A 25109-nucleotide genomic window follows, 5' to 3' on the forward strand; every position below is an offset into this window, starting at 1 on the left:
AATCAGCCACCATCATCCCTGTACCAAAGAACTCTACACCTTTAATACTATATAACTACCGACCGGTGGCACTAATGCCATAGCATCTGTCAGGTCACTAATGACCGAATGCTGTTTCTGGATTTCAGTTTGGTATTCAACACGATCGTTCCATAGACCCCCTCGGTCTAAACACACTACTGTGCAATTGGACAACTTAACCAATGACCTTCAGATAGTCAGGATGAACAACTGGTCTTCCCTCCCCCAGGACTGTGTGCTGAGCCCATTGCTGTACACTCTGCTCACACTGAGCCCATTCACATGGGTTCCCCCAGGACTGTGTGCTGAGCCCATTGCTGTACACTCTGCTCACACTGAGCCAATACACATGGGTTCCCCCAGGACTGTGTGCTGAGACCATTGCTGTACACTCTGCTCACACTGAGCCCATTCACATGGGTTCTCCCAGGACTGTGTGCTGAGCCCATTGCTGTACACTCTGCTCACACTGAGCCCATTCACATGGGTTCCCCCAGGACTGTGTGCTGAGCCCATTGCTGTACACTCTGCTCACACTGAGCCAATACACATGGGTTCCCCCAGGACTGTGTGCTGAGCCCATTGCTGTACACTCTGCTCACACTGAGCCCATTCACATGGGTTCCCCCAGGACTGTGTGCTGAGCCCATTGCTGTACACTCTGCTCACACTGAGCCCATTCACATGGGTTCCCCCAGGACTGTGTGCTGAGCCCATTGCTGTACACTCTGCTCACACTGAGCCCATTCACATGGGTTCCCCCAGGACTGTGTGCTGAGACCATTGCTGTACACTCTGCTCACACTGAGCCCATTCACATGGGTTCCCCCAGGACTGTGTGCTGAGCCCATTGCTGTACACTCTGCTCACACTGAGCCCATTCACATGGGTTCCCCCAGGACTGTGTGCTGAGCCCATTGCTGTACACTCTGCTCACACTGAGCCCATTCACATGGGTTCCCCCAGGACTGTGTGCTGAGCCCATTGCTGTACACTCTGCTCACACTGAGCCCATTCACATGGGTTCCCCCAGGACTGTGTGCTGAGCCCATTGCTGTACACTCTGCTCACACAGAGCCCATTCACATGGGTTCCCCCAGGACTGTGTGCTGAGCCCATTGCTGTACACTCTGCTCACACTGAGCCCATTCACATGGGTTCCCCCAGGACTGTGTGCTGAGCCCATTGCTGTACACTCTGCTCACACTGAGCCCATTCACATGGGTTCCCCCAGGACTGTGTGCTGAGCCCATTGCTGTACACTCTGCTCACACTGAGCCCATTCACATGGGTTCCCCCAGGACTGTGTGCTGAGCCCATTGCTGTACACTCTGCTCACACTGAGCCAATACACATGGGTTCCCCCAGGACTGTGTGCTGAGCCCATTGCTGTACACTCTACTCACACTGAGCCCATTCACATGGGTTCCCCCAGGACTGTGTGCTGAGCCCATTGCTGTACACTCTGCTCACACTGAGCCCATTCACATGGGTTCCCCCAGGACTGTGTGCTGAGCCCATTGCTGTACACTCTGCTCACACTGAGCCCATTCACATGGGTTCCCCCAGGACTGTGTGCTGAGCCCATTGCTGTACACTCTGCTCACACTGAGCCCATTCACATGGGTTCCCCCAGGACTGTGTGCTGAGCCCATTGCTGTACACTCTGCTCACACTGAGCCCATTCACATGGGTTCCCCCAGGACTGTGTGCTGAGCCCATTGCTGTACACTCTACTCACACTGAGCTCATTCACATGGGTTCCCCCAGGACTGTGTGCTGAGCCCATTGTTGTACACTCTGCTCACACTGAGCCCATTCACATGGGTTCCCCCAGGACTGTGTGCTGAGCCCATTGCTGTACACTCTGCTCACACTGAGCCCATTCACATGGGTTCCCCCAGGACTGTGTGCTGAGCCCATTGCTGTACACTCTGCTCACACTGAGCCCATTCACATGGGTTCCCCCAGGACTGTGTGCTGAGCCCATTGCTGTACACTCTGCTCACACTGAGCCCATTCACATGGGTTCCCCCAGGACTGTGTGCTGAGCCCATTGCTGTACACTCTGCTCACACTGAGCCAATACACATGGGTTCCCCCAGGACTGTGTGCTGAGACCATTGCTGTACACTCTGCTCACACTGAGCCCATTCACATGGGTTCCCCCAGGACTGTGTGCTGAGACCATTGCTGTACACTCTGCTCACACTGAGCCCATTCACATGGGTTCCCCCAGGACTGTGTGCTGAGACCATTGCTGTACACTCTGCTCACACTGAGCCCATTCAAATGGGTTCCCCCAGGACTGTGTGCTGAGCCCATTGCTGTACACTCTGCTCACACTGAGCCCATTCACATGGGTTCCCCCAGGACTGTGTGCTGAGACCATTGCTGTACACTCTGCTCACACTGAGCCAATACACATGGGTTCCCCCAGGACTGTGTGCTGAGCCCATTGCTGTACACTCTGCTCACACTGAGCCCATTCACATGGGTTCCCCCAGGACTGTGTGCTGAGCCCATTGCTGTACACTCTGCTCACACTGAGCCCATTCACATGGGTTCCCCCAGGACTGTGTGCTGAGCCCATTGCTGTACACTCTGCTCACACTGAGCCCATTCACATGGGTTCCCCCAGGACTGTGTGCTGAGCCCATTGCTGTACACTCTGCTCACACTGAGCCCATTCACATGGGTTCCCCCAGGACTGTGTGCTGAGCCCATTGCTGTACACTCTGCTCACACTGAGCCCATTCACATGGGTTCCCCCAGGACTGTGTGCTGAGCCCATTGCTGTACACTCTGCTCACACTGAGCCCATTCACATGGGTTCCCCCAGGACTGTGTGCTGAGCCCATTGCTGTACACTCTGCTCACACTGAGCCCATTCACATGGGTTCCCCCAGGACTGTGTGCTGAGCCCATTGCTGTACACTCTGCTCACACTGAGCCCATTCACATGGGTTCCCCCAGGACTGTGTGCTGAGCCCATTGCTGTACACTCTGCTCACACTGAGCCAATACACATGGGTTCCCCCAGGACTGTGTGCTGAGACCATTGCTGTACACTCTGCTCACACTGAGCCCATTCACATGGGTTCCCCCAGGACTGTGTGCTGAGCCCATTGCTGTACACTCTGCTCACACTGAGCCCATTCACATGGGTTCCCCCAGGACTGTGTGCTGAGCCCATTGCTGTACACTCTGCTCACACTGAGCCCATTCACATGGGTTCCCCCAGGACTGTGTGCTGAGCCCATTGCTGTACACTCTGCTCACACTGAGCCCATTCACATGGGTTCCCCCAGGACTGTGTGCTGAGCCCATTGCTGTACACTCTGCTCACACTGAGCCCATTCACATGGGTTCCCCCAGGACTGTGTGCTGAGCCCATTGCTGTACACTCTGCTCACACTGAGCCCATTCACATGGGTTCCCCCAGGACTGTGTGCTGAGACCATTGCTGTACACTCTGCTCACACTGAGCCCATTCACATGGGTTCTCCCAGAACTGTGTGCTGAGCCCATTGCTGTACACTCTGCTCACACTGAGCCCATTCACATGGGTTCCCCCAGGACTGTGTGCTGAGCCCATTGCTGTACACTCTGCTCACACTGAGCCAATACACATGGGTTCCCCCAGGACTGTGTGCTGAGCCCATTGCTGTACACTCTGCTCACACTGAGCCCATTCACATGGGTTCCCCCAGGACTGTGTGCTGAGCCCATTGCTGTACACTCTGCTCACACTGAGCCCATTCACATGGGTTCCCCCAGGACTGTGTGCTGAGCCCATTGCTGTACACTCTGCTCACACTGAGCCCATTCACATGGGTTCCCCCAGGACTGTGTGCTGAGCCCATTGCTGTACACTCTGCTCACACTGAGCCCATTCACATGGGTTCCCCCAGGACTGTGTGCTGAGCCCATTGCTGTACACTCTGCTCACACTGAGCCCATTCACATGGGTTCCCCCAGGACTGTGTGCTGAGCCCATTGCTGTACACTCTACTCACACTGAGCTCATTCACATGGGTTCCCCCAGGACTGTGTGCTGAGCCCATTGCTGTACACTCTGCTCACACTGAGCCCATTCACATGGGTTCCCCCAGGACTGTGTGCTGAGCCCATTGCTGTACACTCTGCTCACACTGAGCCCATTCACATGGGTTCCCCCAGGACTGTGTGCTGAGCCCATTGCTGTACACTCTGCTCACACTGAGCCCATTCACATGGGTTCCCCCAGGACTGTGTGCTGAGCCCATTGCTGTACACTCTGCTCACACTGAGCCCATTCACATGGGTTCCCCCAGGACTGTGTGCTGAGCCCATTGCTGTACACTCTGCTCACACTGAGCCCATTCACATGGGTTCCCCCAGGACTGTGTGCTGAGCCCATTGCTGTACACTCTGCTCACACTGAGCCCATTCACATGGGTTCCCCCAGGACTGTGTGCTGAGCCCATTGCTGTACACTCTGCTCACACTGAGCCCATTCACATGGGTTCCCCCAGGACTGTGTGCTGAGCCCATTGCTGTACACTCTGCTCACACTGAGCCCATTCACATGGGTTCCCCCAGGACTGTGTGCTGAGCCCATTGCTGTACACTCTGCTCACACTGAGCCAATACACATGGGTTCCCCCAGGACTGTGTGCTGAGACCATTGCTGTACACTCTGCTCACACTGAGCCCATTCACATGGGTTCCCCCAGGACTGTGTGCTGAGCCCATTGCTGTACACTCTGCTCACACTGAGCCCATTCACATGGGTTCCCCCAGGACTGTGTGCTGAGCCCATTGCTGTACACTCTGCTCACACTGAGCCCATTCACATGGGTTCCCCCAGGACTGTGTGCTGAGCCCATTGCTGTACACTCTGCTAACACTGAGCCCATTCACATGGGTTCCCCCAGGACTGTGTGCTGAGCCCATTGCTGTACACTCTGCTCACACTGAGCCCATTCACATGGGTTCCCCCAGGACTGTGTGCTGAGCCCATTGCTGTACACTCTGCTCACACTGAGCCCATTCACATGGGTTCCCCCAGGACTGTGTGCTGAGCCCATTGCTGTACACTCTGCTCACACTGAGCCCATTCACATGGGTTCCCCCAGGACTGTGTGCTGAGCCCATTGCTGTACACTCTGCTCACACTGAGCCCATTCACATGGGTTCCCCCAGGACTGTGTGCTGAGCCCATTGCTGTACACTCTGCTCACACTGAGCCCATTCACATGGGTTCCCCCAGGACTGTGTGCTGAGCCCATTGCTGTACACTCTGCTCACACTGAGCCCATTCACATGGGTTCCCCCAGGACTGTGTGCTGAGCCCATTGCTGTACACTCTGCTCACACTGAGCCCATTCACATGGGTTCCCCCAGGACTGTGTGCTGAGCCCATTGCTGTACACTCTGCTCACACTGAGCCCATTCACATGGGTTCCCCCAGAACTGTGTGCTGAGCCCATTGCTGTACACTCTACTCACACTGAGCCCATTCACATGGGTTCCCCCAGGACTGTGTGCTGAGCCCATTGCTGTACACTCTGCTCACACTGAGCCAATACACATGGGTTCCCCCAGGACTGTGTGCTGAGCCCATTGCTGTACACTCTACTCACACTGAGCCCATTCACATGGGTTCCCCCAGGACTGTGTGCTGAGCCCATTGCTGTACACTCTGCTCACACTGAGCCCATTCACATGGGTTCCCCCAGGACTGTGTGCTGAGCCCATTGCTGTACACTCTGCTCACACTGAGCCCATTCACATGGGTTCCCCCAGGACTGTGTGCTGAGCCCATTGCTGTACACTCTGCTCACACTGAGCCCATTCACATGGGTTCCCCCAGGACTGTGTGCTGAGCCCATTGCTGTACACTCTGCTCACACTGAGCCCATTCACATGGGTTCCCCCAGGACTGTGTGCTGAGCCCATTGCTGTACACTCTGCTCACACTGAGCCCATTCACATGGGTTCCCCCAGGACTGTGTGCTGAGCCCATTGCTGTACACTCTGCTCACACTGAGCCCATTCAAATGGGTTCCCCCAGGACTGTGTGCTGAGCCCATTGCTGTACACTCTGCTCACACTGAGCCCATTCACATGGGTTCCCCCAGGACTGTGTGCTGAGCCCATTGCTGTACACTCTGCTCACACTGAGCCCATTCACATGGGTTCCCCCAGGACTGTGTGCTGAGCCCATTGCTGTACACTCTGCTCACACTGAGCCCATTCACATGGGTTCCCCCAGGACTGTGTGCTGAGCCCATTGCTGTACACTCTGCTCACACTGAGCCCATTCACATGGGTTCCCCCAGGACTGTGTGCTGAGCCCATTGCTGTACACTCTGCTCACACTGAGCCCATTCACATGGGTTCCCCCAGGACTGTGTGCTGAGCCCATTGCTGTACACTCTGCTCACACTGAGCCCATTCACATGGGTTCCCCCAGGACTGTGTGCTGAGCCCATTGCTGTACACTCTGCTCACACTGAGCCCATTCACATGGGTTCCCCCAGGACTGTGTGCTGAGCCCATTGCTGTACACTCTGCTCACACTGAGCCCATTCACATGGGTTCCCCCAGGACTGTGTGCTGAGCCCATTGCTGTACACTCTGCTCACACTGAGCCCATTCACATGGGTTCCCCCAGGACTGTGTGCTGAGCCCATTGCTGTACACTCTGCTCACACTGAGCCCATTCACATGGGTTCCCCCAGGACTGTGTGCTGAGCCCATTGCTGTACACTCTGCTCACACTGAGCCCATTCACTTGGGTTCCCCCAGGACTGTGTGCTGAGCCCATTGCTGTACACTCTGCTCACACTGAGCCCATTCACATGGGTTCCCCCAGGACTGTGTGCTGAGCCCATTGCTGTACACTCTGCTCACACTGAGCCCATTCACATGGGTTCCCCCAGGACTGTGTGCTGAGCCCATTGCTGTACACTCTGCTCACACTGAGCCCATTCACATGGGTTCCCCCAGGACTGTGTGCTGAGCCCATTGCTGTACACTCTGCTCACACTGAGCCCATTCACATGGGTTCCCCCAGAACTGTGTGCTGAGCCCATTGCTGTACACTCTACTCACACTGAGCCCATTCACATGGGTTCCCCCAGGACTGTGTGCTGAGCCCATTGCTGTACACTCTGCTCACACTGAGCCCATTCACATGGGTTCCCCCAGGACTGTGTGCTGAGCCCATTGCTGTACACTCTGCTCACACTGAGCCCATTCACATGGGTTCCCCCAGGACTGTGTGCTGAGACCATTGCTGTACACTCTGCTCACACTGAGCCCATTCAAATGGGTTCCCCCAGGACTGTGTGCTGAGCCCATTGCTGTACACTCTGCTCACACTGAGCCCATTCACATGGGTTCCCCCAGGACTGTGTGCTGAGACCATTGCTGTACACTCTGCTCACACTGAGCCAATACACATGGGTTCCCCCAGGACTGTGTGCTGAGCCCATTGCTGTACACTCTGCTCACACTGAGCCCATTCACATGGGTTCCCCCAGGACTGTGTGCTGAGCCCATTGCTGTACACTCTGCTCACACTGAGCCCATTCACATGGGTTCCCCCAGGACTGTGTGCTGAGCCCATTGCTGTACACTCTGCTCACACTGAGCCCATTCACATGGGTTCCCCCAGGACTGTGTGCTGAGCCCATTGCTGTACACTCTGCTCACACTGAGCCCATTCACATGGGTTCCCCCAGGACTGTGTGCTGAGCCCATTGCTGTACACTCTGCTCACACTGAGCCCATTCACATGGGTTCCCCCAGGACTGTGTGCTGAGCCCATTGCTGTACACTCTGCTCACACTGAGCCCATTCACATGGGTTCCCCCAGGACTGTGTGCTGAGCCCATTGCTGTACACTCTGCTCACACTGAGCCCATTCACATGGGTTCCCCCAGGACTGTGTGCTGAGCCCATTGCTGTACACTCTGCTCACACTGAGCCCATTCACATGGGTTCCCCCAGGACTGTGTGCTGAGCCCATTGCTGTACACTCTGCTCATACATGACCACATGCAGTACACCTCAGTAATCACATTGTCAAGTTCGCCAATGGCATGACAGTGGTGGGGCTCTGAGGTGGCCTCCAGAGAGGAGGTGGAAAAGCTTGAGGCCTGGAGTTAAGCAAATAACCTCTTACTCAATGTAAACAAGACATTGGTGATGGTTATCTACTTAAGGGGAATTCACACCACTCTTTATATCCGTGGCTCAGCAGCGGAAACTAGAGGCAGGCTTCAAACTCCTGGGAGTACACATCTCACCAACCATTCATGGTCCCAGAACACAGCCTACACAATTAGGAAAGCTCACCAACACCTTTACTTTCTGAAGAGGCTGAAGGTAGCTGGATTATGCACATCAATACTCACATCTTTCTACGGATGTGCAGTAGAGAGTACCCCAACATGCTGCATCACTGCTTGGTGTGGAAACTGCACTGCATCAGACAGGAAGTAGACAAAACTGCCCAAAGCATCATTGACACTAGCTTACCTACCATCAGGCACTAGTCAGACATTTTATAAGACACTAGTACACATCAGACTTCCAATATAACTCGGAGTCCTGCCATGTGCAGAAGTTCGCTGATGACACGGCCATAGTGGGGTGTGTCAGGAATGGACAGGAGGAGGAGTATAGGAAACTGATACAGGACTTTGTGATATGGTGCAACTCAAACTACCTGCGTCTCAATATCACCAAGACCAAGGAGATGGTGGTGGACTTTAGGAGATCTAGGCCTCATATGGAGCCAGTGATCATTAATGGAGAATGTGTGGAGCAGGTTAAGACCTACAAGTATCTGGGAGTACAGTTAGACGAGAAGCTAGACTGGACTGCCAACACAGATGCCTTGTGCAGGAAGGCACAGAGTCGACTGTACTTCCTAAGAAGGTTGGCGTCATTCAATGTCTGTAGTGAGATGCTGAAGATGTCCTATAGGTCAGTTGTGGAGAGCGCCCTCTTCTTTGTGGTGGCGTGTTGGGGAGGAAGCATTAAGAAGAGGGACGCCTCACGTCTTAATAAGCTGGTAAGGAAGGCGGGCTCTGTCGTGGGCAAAGTACTGGAGAGTTTAACATTGGTAGCTGAGCGAAGGGCGCTGAGTAGGCTACGGTCAATTATGGATAACTCTGAACATCCTCTACATAGCACCATCCAGAGACAGAGAAGCAGTTTCAGCGACAGGTTACTATCGATACAATGCTCCTCAGACAGGATGAAGAGGTCAATACTCCCCAATGCCATTAGGCTTTACAATTCTACCGCCAGGACTTAAGAACTTTTTAAAAGCTATTATTAATGCTTTTTGAGATAGTGATTTAGATGCATATCATATTTTTTACTGAGTTAAGTATTGTATGTAATTAGTTTTGCTTAAACAAGTGTATGGGACATTGGAAAAAAAGTTGAATTTCCCCATGGGGATGAATAAAGTATCTATCTATCTATCTATCTATCTAGTCAGGCTGCACTTGGAGCATTGTCAACAGTTTTATCACCATATCTCAGAAAGGATGTGTTATCATTGGAGATAGTCCAGAGGAAGTTCACGAGGATGATTCTGGGAATGAAGGGGCTAACATATGAGGAGCATTTGGCAGCTTTGGGCCTGTACTCACCGAAATTTAGAAGAATGCGGTGGGGGGGGGGGGTTGCGGGGGAGGTTCTCATTGAAACCTACTGAATGTTGAAAGGACTACATAGGCTGGATGTGGAGAGGATGTTTCCTGTGATGGGGTATCCAGAACTAGAGCGCACAGCCTCAGAACTGAGGGACAACCCTTTAGAACAGAGGTAAGGTGGAATTTTTTTAGCCAGAGAGTACTAACTCTGTAGAATGCTCTGCCACAGACTGTGGTGGAGTCCAAGTCTGTGTATATATTTAAGGCAGAAGTTGATCATTTCCTGATCGGTCAGGGCATTAAAGGATATGGCAAGAAGGCAGGTGTATGGGGTTGAGTGGGATCCAGGATCAGGCATAATGGAGCAGACTCAATGGGCTGAGTGGCCTATTTCTGCTCCTATGTCTTATGGTCTTATCAGGGATATATATACAGAAATGTGCCAGAAAAGGGCTTGTAATATCATGAAGGATCCCACACACTCTGCTCATGGACTTTTTTGTTTCATTCCCATCAGGGAGGAGATTATGCAGCATCCACAACAGGACCACCAGACTCAAAAGCAGTAGGTTCCCCAAGCAGTACCCGTTAACCCACCCACCATCACTACTTAGTCATTTCCTGTCTGAATCACCTTATGTACAGACACTCCTGTGCCTAATGTTACTTTATGGACACACAATCATTTTATACATATAAAATGTCTTATTTATTTGTGTTTATTATGTCCTTTATCTTACTGTTTTTTTAGGTGCTGCACTGGATCCAGAGTAACAATTATTTTGTTATTTTACGCTTGTGTGCTGGAAATGACATTAAACAATCTTGATTCTTGAAACCAAAATACATGCTATTAAGTTAGTTTGCTGCTGTAATTCACTTCTTGAATAGGTTAATGGCACAACAAACTAAAGTGGAGGTGTTGGGCATATGTAAGAGCAAGTAATTTGCAGGAGCACAGTAAAATAAGGAGAGGGGGATTGGGATGGTTTCCATGGTGGCAGGCAAGTACTAAGTGGGCTGAATGGTCACTTTCTATGTCAAGACATGAATTTGTAATAGTATGAATTATGCCTTTTAATAGTTCATTCTTGTGTCACTGCTTACTTTATAATCCAGTTAGAAGAGCATAGAAATTTCAATTTCATCATCATTACTTGGTGAAACTGATGGTAATTTCAGGACTTCTGTGGATCCTAAATTTCGTGCCTGGAAATTCACATGTCGTTGTGGAATTTTCTGCAGGCCAATTCAAGGCAGTTGTTTAAACAAACAAATTTCATGAATTTAGAGCTGGCCCTGCAATCAAATTCCCTAAATATATTAAAGTGAGTTATGTGAAAGCTTTGTAATTATATTATGCCATTCCAAGTTGAATTGTTGCTTAGAAAGTTTACTGGATCTTGAAAAATTCGAAATACAGTGTTTTAAAGTATTTTAGAATTTGTCTGTGATATTGTAAATAAGTTATGTAATTTGGCACTTTGATGCTTAAAATTAATTGGAAAATGCTGTCTGTTATGAGAAGTTCATGGAACATTACAGCACAGTACAGGTGCTTTGGCCCACAATATTGTAGTGTTAACCAACTCTGAGTAATCAATCTTAACGCTTTTCACTACATAACCTCCAGTTTTCAATCATCCATATGCCTAACTAAAAGTTTCTTAAATGTGCCTAATGCATCTGCCGCTACCACCATCCTTGGCAGAGTGTTCCACGGACCCACCACCCTCTGTGTCAATAAATCTACCTCTGACATCCCCAATAAGTTAGAAACAAAGAAAAACTACAGCACAATGCAGGCCCTTCGGCCCACAAAGTTGTGCCGAACATGTCCCTACCTTAGAAATTGCTACGCTTACCTATAGCCCTCTATTTTACTAAGCTCCATGTACCTATCTAAAAGTCTCTTAAAAGACCCTATCATTTCCGTCTCCACCACCGTTGCTGGCAGCCCATTCCGTGCACTCACCATTGTTTGTGTAAAAAATGTACCCCGACATCTCCTCTGTACTTACTCCCCAGCACCATAAACCTGTGTCCTTTTGTGGCAACCATTTCAGCCCTGGGAAAAAACCTCTGACTATCCACACAATCAATGCCTCTCATCATTTTGCACACCTCTATCAGGTCACCTCTCATCCTCCTCCGCTCTAAGGAGAAAAGGCCGAGTTCACTCAACCTATTTTCATAAGGCATGCTCCCCAATCCAGGCAACATCCTTGTAAATCTCCTCTGCACCCTTTCTATGGCTTCCACATCCTTCCTGACGTGAGGCGACCAGAACTGAGCACAGTACTCCAAGTGGGATCTGACCAGTATCCTATATAGTTATTACAATTGGCTGCTCAGCTAGCTTGATGATATCACAGCTGTTGGATGCCCATGTTGCTTTGAAAATAATAATAGCTGACAGCTTCATGTATTGAAAAAGGGGAAATTATTTTCATCATTGTTGTTAGATCTACTAGATTTATGCAGAGGTGAATGAAGTCAGCAGCGACCACCATTGCTTTGTTGCTCACAGTAGCTTTTGAACCCTATATTTTAATTGACCTAAGCCCCTACTTGCAGTTTTCCACAATGTCTTTGGATTTCTATCCTGCTCTGCCATGACCTTGGCTGAAAACTGCAGAGTTAATTAAAAGCAAGGTGAACATTAATTTCTTAAATTAAAGATACCTTTATTGCATCTTTCAGTTATCTCTTAGTGACATTATAATAGGGCAAGTTATTACTTTTTGTGTTCCATTCTTCCATCTCTTCTTGCTTTATAACCTCATAGCAGCGACATAGAAGTTTGCATATAATTTTAATTATTTTTTCAATTTTGTAATTTAGACTAGATAGATATTTTGATATAAATCTTATGGGCATATCGTCATAACTGCCTGAGGCATTCACATCGTTGCCTCAGTCTATTTCGGCACAACTGCATCCATTTCAAAACTGTCAGAACACATTTTAATTGTCAGCCTATGTGTTTCCATCCAAAATATCAATCTAATGTCCTCTATTGTAATTTCATAAATATAATGGCGTGACTGCCCATTATACTGGATCATCAGCATACTCTATATTATTGTGATGCTCACTTTGTCACTTTCATTTAAAGTTCCTAAATCAACTGGAGATTCCAATCTGTATTTTATTATTCTATTAACAAGTAACTTTTAATAAAATTTGTGATTGATTGTGAGTTTTATCATACAAATATTAAAGCAAAGGGATTATGCCCAAAATATTAATCTAAATCGTATTTAATGGAAATAATCTTAAGAAGCAATGATAATTCTGGGAAAGGTTATCTCCTGATGTTATTTTGGAATCTGCAAAGGAAGCTATCATCTTGTTGATAATGAATAATTATTGTAAACATATTGTATTAATAATTTGAGTAAGTCTTTTGGTTGTTAGGATATTTAGTTTGACATAATTTGAAGTGTTTGCTTAATAGCATTTGCATGAGAATATTAAATGAGTTATTATTAATGAATTAAAAGTAGAGTATAATTTTGGTCTTTCTCTATCTGATGACTCCCATTTCATATTTAAAATAACCATATCTAGTTAACATTGTGGCATTGTAACAGTGGCAATTAACTTCTTTAATAACTCATGAAGTAGAAAAGCAAATTCCTCATCAAAAATCTATTTACACCAGACCTCTACTGTTGTTCCTACATTACTCACTTTGTTAATTGAGATATGTTTTGCTCAATGAGAGCAGACTTCCTTAATATAATTTGAAGTGTTTTCGTCTGCCATTACCCAGCTGGATTACAAGCTTCAGGAAAGCTATGCATTGCATACCGCTGGCTTGCTGAAGCTGAAGGTGAGGATCACCCCACATGAAGTGGGGCCCGACCTATTCAGGCAGGGCATGGACTTTCAGCAGTCAGAAATTTCTAAGACCGTCCAGAACAGATCCATCATTGAGAGCATGGTCTAACCTATTAGAACAATATGGTAAAGACATATCACTCAAGTCCTTTGACAGCTGTGTTTTGTGTATTTTTTCCCCTCCATTTCCCAAGAGGCTGCCTTTCATATAATTTGACATGACTGGCACTAAATTAGGTTGTCAAGTTGCGCTAGTCATGTCAAATCAGCAGCATCTTTGTACAGGAGGATTGACTTCCAATGGGTTCTCCATTCAGCATAGCCAGTATACTGTCATATTAATTTTCAGATGACATAGTATAAAAGCTTTGTCTATTAGCTCTGCATGCGTATGGTGGTAGTGCAGAATAAAAGGATAATGTGCTTTCCTGTTATATCTTCCAATCTTTCATTGAAAATGAAATAGCACCTAACCTTTGCCTTGCATTACTTTATTGGATGTGTTTTTACTGGTACATTAAGTTTGAGCTATAGACTTAATTTGTTTTAATTTCAGGCCCAATTTGGTCGACGATGGACAAAAATTGCAAAGCTGATTGAATCGCGGACAGTACTGCAGGTGAAAAGTTATGCCAGACAGTATTTTAAGAGCAAGGTGAGTTTGGACAAAGATTAAAATTAATTTTTGACAGTTCTGTGTAAAGGAAGAGAATATGTTGAGATATTATCCCAGTGGAGCATAGCCTTCGGATACTTTATCCACAGGGGTATTGTTCATATATAAAAGGAAGCATTACTGATGGAGAGAATTACAGAAAATTTGACGGTATGAGGACTCCCCATTTACTTTCTGGCATGGCCTCTGTTACTACCATGGAGGTTGTATTCAGTTTAACATAGAAACATAGAAAATAGGTGCAGGAGTAGGCCATTCAGCCCTTCGAGCCTGCACCGCCATTCAGTATGATCATGGCTGATCATCCAACTCAGAACCCTGTACCTGCTTTCTCTCCATACCCCCTGATCCCTTTAGCCACAAGGGCCATATCTAACTTCCTCTTAAATATAGCCAATGAACTGGCCTCAACTGTTTCCTGTGGCAGAGAATTCCACAGATTCACCACTCTCTGTGTGAAGAAGTTTTTCCTCATCTCGGTCCTAAAAGGCTTCCCCTTTATCCTTAAACTGTGACCCCTCATTCTGGACTTCCCCAACATCGGGAACAATCTTCCTACATTTAGCCTGCCCAATCCCTTTAGAATTTTATACGTTTCAATAAGATCCCCCCTCAATCTTCTAAATTCTAGTGAGTATAAGCCTAGTCCATCCAGTCTTTCTTCATATGAAAGTCCTGCCATCCCAGGAATCAATCTGGTGAACCTTCTCTGTACTCCCTCTATGGCAAGAATGTCTTTCCTCAGATTAGGGGACCAAAACTGCACACAATACTCTAGGTGCGGTCTCACCAAGGCCTTGTACAACTGCAGTAGAACCTCCCTGCTCCTGTACTCAAATCCTTTTGCTATGAATGCCAACATACCATTTGCCTTTTTCACCACCTGCTGTACCTGCATGCCCACCTTCAATGACTGGTGTACAATGACACCCAGGTCTCGTTGCATCTCCCCTTTTCCTAATCGGCCACCGTTCAGGTAATAATCTGTTTTCCTGGTCTTGCAACCAAAGTGGATAACCTCACATTTATCCACATTAAATTGCATCTGCTATGAATTTGCCCACTCACCTAACCTATCCAAGTCACCCTTCCTCCTCATAGCTAACACCGCCACCCAGCTTCATGTTATCCGCAAACTTGGAGATGCTGCATTTAATTCCCTCATCTAAATCATTAATATATATTGTAAACAACTGGGGTCCCAGCACTGAGCCTTGCGGTACCCCACTAGTCACTGCCTGCCATTCTGAAAAGGTCCTGTTTACTCCCACTCTTTGCTTCCTGTCTTCCAACCAATTCTCTATCCACATCAATACCATACCCCCAATACCATGTGCTTTAAGTTTGCACACTTAAGTGTGCTTTAAGGTTGGAAGAGCAACCCCATATTCTTTCTGGGTAGCCTCCAACCTGATGGCATGAACACCAATTTCTCTAACTACTAGTAATTTCTACACCTCCCCTTCTGTCTTTTTGTCCATTTCCTATTCTGGTTCCCCTCTCGCCCCTTTTCTTTTCACCTGACTACCACCTCCCTCGGGTGCCTCTCCTTTCCAGTCTTGATGAAGGCCTGAAATGTTGACTGTTTCCATAGATATTGCCTGACTTGCTGAGTTCCTCCAGTATTTTGTGTGTGTGTTGTGTGATACTCAATCTTTTGTTTTTATGAGTTTGAGGGTAGGCTGTTTTCCTATTTAGTTATCACATATAATTTCTGGTTATACAAACCTAAGATAACTCTATGCTCTAGCTGGATCCATTGTAGCCGACACAAAGTGATGCTATGGCTGACAGCAAGTAGCTTAAAGCAAATTGGGCTGGAATCTAGGACTACTGGTCTGCAAATTGTGAAACTGGATTAAAGTGAGTCAGGCAATGGCTAGAATTTTAAATATACATTTCTTCAAGGTACATAAAGCACATCACAAACGTGGTTCAATCATGGATTTCTCCTGTAGGAGAAATTAGATATATTAAACCTAAGGAAAAGGCTTATAAAGTTGATGGAAAGGGCAGTAAACCTGATGATTAGAGCACAATAGAATGATCAAAGATTGATAAAGAGCATAGAACATGGAACAGTATAGCATAGTACAGGCCCCTTGGTTTATGATATTGTGCCAACCTAACACCTACTTTCCTGCCCACATAGCCTTGTACTTTTCTCTCAACCATTTGTCTGTCTAAGAGCCTGTTAAATATCCCTTATGCATCTGCCTCTACCACCATCCCTAACATTACGTTCCATACCACTTTGTGTAAAAAAAAAACTACCTCTTGCAACACCCCCCATACTTTTCTTTTTTCCTCCAATCACCTTCAAAGTATCCCCTATCATATTAGATATTGCCACCCTGAGGAAAAGGTACCCACAGTCTCCTATGTCTATTCCTCATCATCTTGTACACCTCTATCAAGTTGCCTTTCATTCTTCTACACTGCAGAGGGAAAAACCCTAGCTTGGTTATTAGACATGTTCCCTAATCCAAACAACATCCTGGTAAATCACCTCTGCAGACTCTACAGTCTCCTTATAATGCGACGATGAAAGCTGAACACAGTACTCCAAGTGTGGTCTAACCAGAGTTTTATGGAGTTGCAACTCTATCTTGCAGTTCTTGGACTCAGTCCCCTGACTAATGACGGCCAACACACCATATGATTTACACCACCTCAATCACGCTATCAATTTGCATGACAACCTTAAGGGACTAGGACCCCAAGATCCCTCTGTTCCTCTGCACTGCCACATCTCAGCCTGGCTCTGTATCTTGTCAATGTACCATTGTAACATACAGCAACCCCCTACAGTATTCACAACAGCACCAAGCTTCATGTCATCTACAGATTTACTACCCCCCCTTCCACTTCATCTTAATTACTTATAAAATGACTTATGACTGTGTCTCTTACAGAAGAAAGAATAAAGAAAAGTTAAAAGAATTAAACAAATGTTCTGTTTTTTTCTTCATGGAAGAATGTATAGAAAACGTCCCAGAACTACTGGAGAACTAAAGATTCAGTGCAGATGGGGAAATAAAAGACATCATTATTGATAATTATAATACTTATTATTACAAGTTAATGAGCCTGAAAACTGATATATTCCACAGACCTGATGATCTGTATTGTAGAGTTATGAAGAAGAAGCTATAAAGTCATTGAATGTTCTGGTTTCATCTTTTTACAATTCTAGATTCTAAAATAATACATGCAGATTGGAAGTAGCAAATATGGCCTCACTGTTTAAGAAACAGCAGAGTGAGAAAACAAAACCATCAACTCGTCAGCTTTACATTGGGAGTACGGAAACTCTGGAATCTATAATAAGGCAGGTGATATCAAGGCACTTATAAAGGAAAAAAATAAAATCAGAAAACACTAGAAATGCTTAGCAGTCAACCTGCATCAGTGCAAAGAGAAACAGCTTGCGTTTCAGGATGAAGATCCTTTGTCAGAACTGGAAATGAAATTGGTTACTGAGATACAGAGAGAAGAATCAGAATCTAATATCATTGGCATATCTTATGAAATTGTTGTCTTGAGGTAGCAGTACATTGCAATACATAATAAAAAACTGTAAATGTCGCATATAAAATAAGTAATGCAAAAAGAGCAAGAAGAAAATATTGTAGTGTTCAAGGATTCATTGTGCATTCAGAAATCTGATGGTGGAGGGGAAGAGGTTGTTACTGAAATGTTGAGTGTGTGTCTTCAGGCTCCTCCGTGACAGTAGTAATGAGAAGAGGGCATGTCCTGGATGATGGAGGTCCTTAATGATGGATGCTGCCTTTTTGAGGCATTGCCTTTTGAAGGTGTCCTTGATGCTGAAGAGTAGGGCCCCTGATGAAGCTGGTTGAGCTTACAACTTTCTGCAGCTTTTTCCAATCAGAATTAGAATGAGGTTTATTATCACTGGCATGTGACATGAAATTTGTTAACTTAGCAGCAGTAGTTCAATGCAATACATAATCTAGCAGACAGAGAAAATAATAAATAAAATAAAACATAATAAATAAACAAGTAAATCAATTACATATTTTGAGTAGATTTTTAAAAAATGTGCAAAAACGGAAATACTGTATATTACAAAAATGAGGTAGTATCCAAAGTTTCAATGTCCATTTAGGAATCAGATGGCAGAGGGGAAGAAATTGTTCCTGAAATGCTGAGTGTGTGCCTTCAGGCTTCTGTACCTCTTAGCTGATGGTAACACTGAGAAAAAGGCATGTCCTGAGAGCTGGAGGTCCCTAATAATGGCTGCTGCCTTACTGAGACACCGTTCCCTAAAGATGTCCTGGGTACTGTGCAGTGGCCCTCTATACCAGACAGTAATGCAACTGATTAGAATGCTCTCCACAGTGCATCTATAGAAATTTGCAAGTGTCTTTGACATACCCAGTGTCCTGAACTTCCTAATGAAATATAGTCATTGTTGGGCTTTTGTTTTGTAATAGCATTAATATATTGGGCCTAGGATAGATCTTCAGAGATGTTGGCACCTGGGAACTTGAAACTGCTCACCCTTTCCACTGCTGTAGATTCTTTCAACTTCCCCTTCCTGAAGTTCACAAACAGTTCCTTGGTCTTAACTCTGTTGAGTGCAAGGTTGTTGTTGCAACACCACTCAAACAACTGATCTTTCTTGCTCCTGTATGCCTCCCTGTCACCATCTGAAATTCTGTCAACAATAGCTGTGTCATTGGCAAATTTTCAGCTGTGCCTAGCCACACAGTCATGGGCGTAGAGAGTGTAGAGCTTAGGCTAAGCATTCATCCTTGAGGCGTGCCAATGTTGATTGTAAGCAAGGAGGAGATATTATTTTGTTCTCCCAGTAAGGAAGTCAAGGATCCATTTGCAGAGGGGGTGCAGAAGCCCAGGTTTTGGAGCTTGTTGATTAGAACTGAGGGTATGATTGTGTTGAATGCTGAGCTGTAATCAATAAACAGTAGCCTGTTATTGTCCAGGCCAAGTGGAGAGCCAGTGAGGTTGCATCCACTGTAGACTTTTAGTTGCATTAGGGAAATTGCAGAGGGTCCAGATCCTTGCTTAGGCCGTGATTCTGGTTTGGATGTTGATTCCGGCCATGACCAATCTCTTTAAGCACATTGTCACAGTAGATGTGAGTGTAACTGGATGGTAGTCTTTGAGGCAGCTCACCCTGCTCTTCTTAACGCAGGTATGATTATCATCCTTTTTAAACAGGTGGGAAGCTCTGACTGCAGCGGTGAGAGTTTGAAGATATCTTTGAACACTCCCAGTGGTTGGTTGGCACAGGTTTTCAGTGCCCTACCAGGTACACCATCAGGGCCTGAAGCCTTGTGCAGGTTCTCATTGTTGAAATATGTTCTGAAGTCAGCTTCCGAGATAGAGTTCACAGGGTTACCAGATGCTGCAGGAATATGCACAGTTGTAGTTTTATTCTCCCTTTCAAAATGTGCATGAAAGGCCTTGAGTTCATCTGGGAATGAAGCATCACGGCCATTTATGATGTGAGGTTTTGTTTTGTGGGAAGTGCTGACCTGCAGATCCTGCCAGAGCTGATGTGCATCCAATTCCGTCTCTAACTTCAATAGGAATTGTTTATTCATTCTTAAACTAGCCTTCTGTGGTCATACCTCGAGTTATGGTATAGTTCTGGATCACTGGTCTTGAATACCACAGATCAAGCCGTCAGCAAACTATGGGTATGACCAGTATGTTCTCAAAGCACACACTCATCCACATAGATTTTGATTAAGTTGGTGACAACTGTGACGTATTCCTTCACATTCAAAGATGAATCCCTGAACATTATCCAGTCCACTGACTCAAAGCAGTCCTGTAAGCACTCCTCCACCTTCTTTAACCATACCTTCTTAGGCCTTGCCACTGGTGCTGTGGTCTTTAGCCTCTTCCTGTATGCTGGGAGTACCAGTACAGTCAGGTGATCAGACTTTCCAAAGATGGCACAGTAAGTGTTCTTGATGGTGGGTGTAACAGTGGTCAAGTATGTTGGTTCTTCTGGTTCCACAGATGATATGTTGGTGGTAATTGTTTAGAGACTTCTTCAAGTTGGCCTGATTGAAATCCCCATAATGATAGGGAAGGCATCAGGTGTACTGTTTCGTGACTGCTTATAATGGTGCTCAGCTTTTCCAGTGCCTGCCTCACATTGGCCCGGGATGGAATGTATATGCTACCAGGATGATGGTGGAAATCTCTCTTGGCAGATAAGACAGATGACATTTGACTACTCAGTGTTTCAGGTCAGGTGAGCAGCATAGAGACGGAACCTCCACATCCGTGCACTCTGATGAGTTAATCATAATGCATACACCACCTCCTCTGCCTTTAGAAGACTGAGCTGTCCTGGCTTTGAGGAGAATGATGAAGCCTTCGCGCTACCACACTGCGTCTGAAATGGCAGAGATTAGCTATATTTCTGTGAAGCAAAGTACACCACAGTCCCTAATGTCCCTGTGGTATCGCAATCTTGGTCTGAGGTCTTCAATTTTATTTTCCAGAGACTGTACATTCACCAGCAGGGTAGTCAGGAGTAGGGGCTAAGGCTTCTGCATTTAAATCATTTGACATACAGGTACTATATATCAATCATATCTGTACACCTGTGTGCCTTCCCCACTTCCATTTTTTTAAAGGGGAATTGCACTCATGACACAAGTGTGTCGTCTAGGGTCCGCCTATGTTGAGTATCGATAGGTTTTTTTAAAACGTCTTAAATGATGTTGCTTACTGAAATACCCATGGCTGTGACTGTAGATTTCAGCTGTAGTAGTCCGAAATGGTTATATTTGATAATTCCCATTGGTGCTGAACACAAAGCATCGTCACTTATCAACACCATCTTAAGTAAGTTAAAAGCTTGTTTTCACATACTGTTCCTAAAGATCAAATTATTACATAGTGCATTGTGGTAAAACAGGGTAGAACAATAAAATAATGCAGAATAAAGTGTAACAGCTGTAGAAAAGGTGCAGTGTATGTGAACAATTAGCTACAAGGTCATAATGAGCTAAGCAGGTAAGGTCAAGATTCCATCTTTTTGAACATGAATCAGACCTGTTCAGTAGTCTTTATCACAGCAGGATAGAAGCTGTCCTTGAGCCTGCTGGTACGTGCTTTCTGGCTTTTGTAACTGGTGCTCAGTGGAAGAGGGGGGAAGAGAGAATGTCTGGGGTAGGTGGGGTCTTTGACAATATTGGTTGCTGTACCGGGGCACTGAGAGGTACAGACAAGGGTTCGTCAAGGGGAGGCTGGTTTCTGTGATGTGCTGAGCTGTGTTCACAGCTCTCTGCAGTTTCTTGTCATGTGATAAGCACTTGCCATACCAAGTGATATGCATCCACATGTATCAATAAAAAGTGGTATGGGTTGGTGTGGACGTGCCGCCTGAGGAAGTAGAGACAGTGGTGTCTACACAGTTGGACCATGACAGGCTAATGGTAATGTTCTCTCCTCGGATCTTGAAGCTCTCAACCTCAACAGCATAGATGCATTTGGGAACGTGTACACCATCTCCCTTCCTGAAGCCAATGACCAGCTCTTTTGCTAACATTGAAAGAAACGTTTTGCCATGGTGCTAGGCACTCTCTCTCCTTTTTGCACTCTGATTCATTGTGGAGATATGGCCCACTACGGTGATATCATTGGCAAATTTGTAGACAGAGTTAAAACTGGCAACACAATCGAGTTTGTACAGGGAGCTAAGGGTGGAATTCTGTGGGTCACTAATGTTGAGAATAATTGTGATGTGTGCGCAGCCTACTTTTACAGATTGCGATCTGTTGGTAAGGACGTCGAAGATCCATTTGCAGAAGAACATGTTGATTCCTAGGCTCCAGAGTTTGGTAATGAGTTTACTTGGAATTATAATATTGAGGGCAGAGCTGATATCAATAAACAATAGTCTAATGTTGTGCCTTTACTGTCCGGATGTTCTAAAAAGGATTCAAAAGAGAGTTGCAGGGATTTGGGGGGGGGGGGGGGGGGGGAGGTGCAGGGTGGTGCTGAGGTGAAGGTGGGGTGCTGCCTTTGAGAGGGTAAAACTGGGTTGATCATGGAAATAATCATTCCAGTTGACTATCTTTCAGTGGGCAGAAATCAGTGCAAGATCACAACTGTTAGAGACGCAGCAAGAGGTTTAAAAAGAGCTGAGCTTTTGGCTCCTTTTGGTGGGTTGAAATCAACGTGGGCCAATAAAAAGAAGGAAGGTCTATGCGGAGGAGCCATTCTGTGTGTGGGCCTGTGTTAGAGTGGTCAGGCTTTGGCTCAACAGGCTTGGAGAAGCACAGATGGTGGTTCTACGTAAGTTTTTTATTTCTGTTAGTACATTGCTAGTGCACTGAGAATGGGTTCAAAGGTAGTGGTATGTTCTTTGTATGAGATGTGGGAACTCTGGGAGACCTCCAGTCTCTTTGATAACTACATCTGCATGAAGTGCACCGAGCTGCAGCTCCTTAAGAAACAGAAGCTGCAGCTGGATGACCTTCAGCTGATATGGGAAAGTGATGAGGTGATAGTAACAGATACAGGGAGGTAGTCATCCCTAAATGACTAGGCAGGTACCTGGGGGACTGTCAGGAGAGGGAAAGTGAATAGGCTACCAATGCAGAGTACTCCTCTATAATAAGTATACCACTTTAGACACTTTTGGGGAGGGCGATCTACCAGGGGAAAACTACAGCAAGTCTGGCACTGAGTGTGGCTCTGTGGCTCAGAAAGGAAGGGGGGGGGGGGGGAAAGAGGAGTTCAGTACTGATAGGAGATTGCATAATTGGAGAGGAGCAGAAAGAAGATTCTGAGGACATGAAAGAGACTCCTGCATGGTATGTTGTCTTCCAGGTGCCAGGGTCAGGGATGTCTTGGATCAGGTCCACAGCATTCTAAAGGGAGAGGATAAACAACCAGAAGTTGTAGTATATATTGGTACCAATGACATAGGAAGGAAAAGGGAGGAGGCCCTGAAGAGAGAGTATAGGGAGTCAGGCAGAAATCTGACAAGCAGAACCTCCAGGGTAGTAATCTCTGGATTGCCCCTGTGCCATGTGACAGTAAAGATAAGAATAGGATGATTTGACAGATGAAGGCATGGCTGAAGAATTAGTGCAGGGGGCAGGGTTTCAAATTTCTGAATTGTTTCAGGATCTCTTCTGGGGAAGATATGCCCTGTACAAAAACGACGAGTTACACTTGAATGTGGTGGGCAGGTTGCTGGGGAGGGTTTAAACTAATTTAGCAGCGGGGTGACAAATGGAGTGATAGGGCTGAGGATGGGGCAATTGGTATACAACTAGATTCAGTGTGTAGTGAGACCATGAGGAAGGTCAGGCAGAAAATAGGGCAAAATTGCAGTAAGTGGCATGAGTTAAAGTATAACGGGGACAAAATCAAAAAGGTTAATGAATATAGGACTGAAGGTCTTATATTTGAATGCACGCAGTGTACAGAGTAAGGTAGATGATCTTGTAGTGCAGTTAGAGATTGGCTCTTCTGATGTTATAGGCATCCCTGATAGTCATGGTTGAAAGAAGATCATAGTTGAGAGCTTAACACCCAAGAATACACATTGTATAGAAAGGACATTGTATTGAAAGGGTTGACTGTTTTCTAAATGGAGAGAAAATACAAAAAAAAACTGAGGTGTAAAGGGACTTGGGAATCCAAGTGCAGGGTTTTCTAAAGGTTAATTTGCAGGTTGAGTCTGTGGTGAGGAAGACAAATGTGATGTCAGCATTCATTTCAAGAGGGCTAGAATTTAAAAGCAGGGATGTGATGTTGAGACTTTATAAAGCACTGGTGAGGTCCCACACAGTATTGTGAGCAGTTTTGGGCCCTTTAGAAAGGATGTGCTGAAACTGGAGACGGTTTAAAGGAAGTTCACAAAAACAATTCCAGTATTGAATGACGTCATATGATGAGCGTTTGATGGCTCTGGGCCTGTATTCACTAGAATTCAGAAGAATGAGGGGGGCCTCATTGAAACCTATTGAATGGTGAAAGGCCTTGATAGAGTGGATGTGGAGAGGATGTTTCCTGTGGTGGGAGAGTGAGACCAGAAGACACAGTCTCAGATAGAGGGAACACGAGGAAATCTGCAGATGCTGAAAATTCAAACAACACACACAAAATGCTGGTGGAATACAGCAGGCCAGGCAGCATCTATAGGGAGAAGCGCTGTCGCCGTTTCAGGCCGAGACCCTTCGTCAGGACCCTTCCGGGTCTCGGCCCGAAACGTCGACAGCGTTTCTCCCTATAGATGCTGCCTGGCCTGCTGTGTTCCACCAGCATTTTGTGTGTGTTGCTCAGATAAAGGGATATCCTTTTAGAACGGAGATGAGGAGGAATTTCTTTAGCAAGAGAATGGTGAAACTTTGGGATTCTTTGTCATAGGCAGCTGTGGAGTCCAAGTATTTATGTAGATTCTAGGCAGAGCTTGATAGATTCTTGATTGGTCAGGGCATGAAAAGATGCAGGGAGAAGGCAGGAGATTGGAGCCGAGAACAACAATGGATCAGCCATGATGAAATGGCAGAGCAGACACGATAGGCCAAATGGCCTAATTCTGCCCCATATCTTATGGTCTTATCGACAGGCAGGTAGGCTCTGCTGGAAAAAAAATGAAATCAATTCATTAGAAAGAGATGACATAGGATTGGAGAATGTGGAATCTGTGTGGGTAGACTTCAGGGGCAGGGCAAGGTGTCATAGATTACCCTGATGAGGAAGCTGAGTCTGGTTTGTGGGATCTTCCACAGGTCAGACTAGCTGAATGACCTGTTGATGGTGTCCTCCCATGTTGTCCAGCTTTCCTGGCAGCCTTGTGCCGTTGTCGTCACCTCGTTGCACTCCTGCTCTATCCTTGACACCTTCTCCACTACCAGGCATTCCTTTCTTTGAGGCCT

General features: G+C 46.4%; 1 protein-coding gene across 1 annotated transcript in view; it reads left to right on the plus strand.

Annotated features, from left to right (window-relative positions):
* Positions 1 to 25109, plus strand: part of mysm1 (Myb-like, SWIRM and MPN domains 1) — a 125098-nt gene that overhangs the window by 30044 nt on the left and 69945 nt on the right. Inside the window, exon 7 of the mRNA XM_073063091.1 lies at positions 14086 to 14184. Within this exon, the coding sequence (XP_072919192.1) occupies positions 14086 to 14184 (99 nt within the window). The remainder of the gene's footprint in view (positions 1 to 14085; positions 14185 to 25109) is intronic.

This window comes from Hemitrygon akajei, chromosome 12 (genome assembly GCF_048418815.1).
Source record: "Hemitrygon akajei chromosome 12, sHemAka1.3, whole genome shotgun sequence".
NCBI classification, from domain to species: Eukaryota; Metazoa; Chordata; class Chondrichthyes; order Myliobatiformes; family Dasyatidae; genus Hemitrygon; species Hemitrygon akajei.